Source organism: Olea europaea, unplaced genomic scaffold, assembly GCF_002742605.1.
Source record: "Olea europaea var. sylvestris unplaced genomic scaffold, O_europaea_v1 scaffold439, whole genome shotgun sequence".
Taxonomy (NCBI): domain Eukaryota; kingdom Viridiplantae; phylum Streptophyta; class Magnoliopsida; order Lamiales; family Oleaceae; genus Olea; species Olea europaea.
Window position 1 is genome coordinate 593,564 of NW_019262696.1, and position 3,070 is coordinate 596,633.

Consider the following 3,070-nt stretch of genomic DNA (forward strand, 5'->3'; position numbering starts at 1 on the left):
CAGATTAGGCAATATAAGTAATTTCTTACAAAATTATAATTGATATTAATAGGTAGATTGTATTATGATGGATTAAGGTGGATGGTGTTCTTTAATTTTTCATCCAAAAGATAGTCATTTGCACTATCAGCTGTATAACCTACTACAGTGATTGAAGGTAGATTTAGATCGGATAAGGAAGATATAGTAAATGATATTCTTTTGAGTGAAAAACCAATGGATTATTAACCTTCATCCACTATAATACCACATCTATTGAATAATATCAGTTATAAAGACTAAATTTTTTACATGGCCTAGACAGGTATACCAAACGAGGGCTATGGAATGAAAGATAATCCAAGATTAATAATTGGTTTGTGCAAATGCACCAATAGTAACACGCAGTAGATATCTCTTCAACTAATTCAAGAACACGTACATCCTCCAGGGATCAGTATTGAAAGGTTAGGATGATGAATTCTTTGGGATGGGAAGCTTTCAATCAACTTCTATGAGCATGTTGGGTAAGGCAACAGAATGGCTTGTGAAAGAACAATACATTCTTTAATAGGATAATTTAAAATAAAGGTCAAATCGTCATTAAAAAACACTTCCATAATCATTGTGTAAGTTTCATTACCAACAAATAAAAAGAATAAAAAAAGTATATGGCAGCCGTATCATGACCAAAAGTATCACGAGAAGAAACAGCATTTTAAACATGGAATCTTCCATCAATGGGTATATGTAGAAATCTAGATGTGCATGCAACAAGGAGGAAAAAAGGAGGAAAAAAAAATTAAATCCTTCACGCAATTAACACTGCTCCACTATATTTATTTAGAAATAAGAACCTAAAAAATGCATAGCTATCCACAAACTTGTACCATTTTCTTCAACACATACCTTTCATAACTTCTATCATAATCAGGGTCAGTGCGATCCTTCTCCCTGTCCCTAAAAATGGCTACTTTAGAAGAAACCCCAATCTCCCTGCTGCTCAGATTTTTCTCACCATCAACTACCAAGTTCGTTGAAACTTCATTACCACCCATATTTAAATTCTTCCTATCAGAAGCAACCCAACCTGTTGTATCTTCTGATTCAGAACTACTTGGACTGCTGAATATACGAGCTCGAGCTCTGTCATATTCCTCCTTTCTCTCTTCCACTGTTCTCACAGGACTTCGTTTAAGCCCCAGTCCATTGACACCATTGGAGGAAGCTTTAGAAGACCTCGGTTTTAAGACAATCTTGATTTGACCCAGTTTGTCAGTTTCAGACTGTCCAGCTGGTACATCTGACAAAAGGATAGCAGGGAACTTACTTTCTGGCTTCTTTAAAACCAAAATCCGGGTTCCTTGGCCATCTACAGGATTGTCCTGAACCATAGTCTGCAGACCATAGTGTTGAGCAACACGATGTGCAGCAAGACGAAGGTATGACGTAGGGAAGTGTGGAAACTCAAACTGATGTATGCCAGAACTCTGCAAGAACTTTTGTACATCTAGTTCCATTCGCAGAACTGATGCAAAAATAATAGATAAGAAGAGCTCAATTACTAGTTATCTTCAACAAAAGTAACGATAACAATAATAAATAATAAAAAATACAGTAAATCACCAGGCACGATAAAATAAACCAAATATCATAATACAAATTCAGCAAACTAAGGTCCAACCAGCCATATATAATATATATATATATATATACACGAAAAATGATCTAATGAGCACCGGTGCTCATTTTATCCTAAGCACTGATGATGTGTAATGTTAATTCATTGGTAGATAAAGATTTTGCGAGTTCCAATATTTAAATTAAATTTGTTATCCAACGATGAATTAATATGACACATCACCAATGCTTAGTATAAGATAAGCATCGGTGCTCATTAGATCATTTCACACATATATGATCTGTGTGTGTTTTGACAAGTGCCCCTATATCTTCATACAACCGAGAGTATTTATTAAAATGTCACTATTCTGCCTCCTATTATTTAACATGATAACAACTCGCTCTTATACCTTGTCATCAACGTGTCAGGCAGAGCATCTTTAACCAAACAATCGAAGCAAAAATTAATAAGAAAAAGTTCAATGACGGGAGCAATAATAATAACAGCCTATATTATCTAACCATACCCAACTTATGTTACGCATCCAGAAGAATAATTCAGTTGGTCCAACCATTAAACTATAGATTAATGACTGATAAATTTCACTACCTCAGGTGAAATTACCTCGTGAGATGGTAATTCAGTTCCACAGTTATGTATTGCTGGTCGTAGCTGTTCAGAAAATCAATTAGCTCAGTTGTGCCAAATTCAACTTTCTCAAGATTTACATCTATATATCACCCACAATTTCCTACATCCAAACACCCATCTTTTATGCAAAATTAAAACCAAAAGACCCATAATGAAACCTCACCAGATCTAACGCAACCAATTTAATATTCCAAAAATCTCAAATCCTAACCCTAATCTAAAATCGTGTATCCAATTATCTATACAAAACAAATGTATTTAACCATTATACGGGAACAAAATTAAACAAGATGAAACAACTAAAATCAGAAGCACGAAATACAAAAAGGGGAAAAAGAACTAACTAGTTAATCGATGACGGGGGTTTTGAAGAGCCTCGACTAGGAACGGATCAACCATTGAAACATAAGCAGGAAACCCCTCCTTTTGCTCCATTAGAACACCCTTCTCATTGACTTCAACAGCTTCCTTAGGTACTCGCAATGAATCTTGAGAAGTCAAATCCATTTACAAGACGAACCCTTTTCTCTCTCTAGATATAGTTAATTCAAAATGATTGTATATAGATGGGATTGGAAAGAAGAGAGAAGGGGCGAAACCCTTCCTCTTTCTGTCGTGCGAATCGAAGAGAATGAAATAGGGGAATAATGGATGGGATTTGTATCGATTTGTGTGTGTGTGTGGATTTTTCGTGAAAAGTCCAGAATGGACAATAGTGGACTATGGCAGATTGGGAGGACGTTTCCAGGAAAATGGACCAAGCATGGTTTGTCTTTTATGCCATTTTTGAAGGCATGCATAATATTTAAAGTTTTG

The 3,070-nt window shown here is 35.4% G+C and overlaps 1 protein-coding gene across 1 annotated transcript in view; it reads right to left on the bottom strand.

Moving 5' to 3' along the window:
* LOC111387942 overlaps positions 1–2,980 on the bottom strand; it is a 3,994-nt gene extending 1,014 nt beyond the window's left edge. Inside the window, exons 1-2 of the mRNA XM_023012575.1 lie at positions 2,599–2,980; positions 889–1,507 (exon numbers count right to left, since the gene is read on the bottom strand). Coding sequence (XP_022868343.1) covers positions 889–1,507; positions 2,599–2,761 — 782 coding nt within the window. The 5' untranslated portion in view covers positions 2,762–2,980. The remainder of the gene's footprint in view (positions 1–888; positions 1,508–2,598) is intronic.
* Between the last annotated feature and the right edge of the window lie 90 nt (positions 2,981–3,070).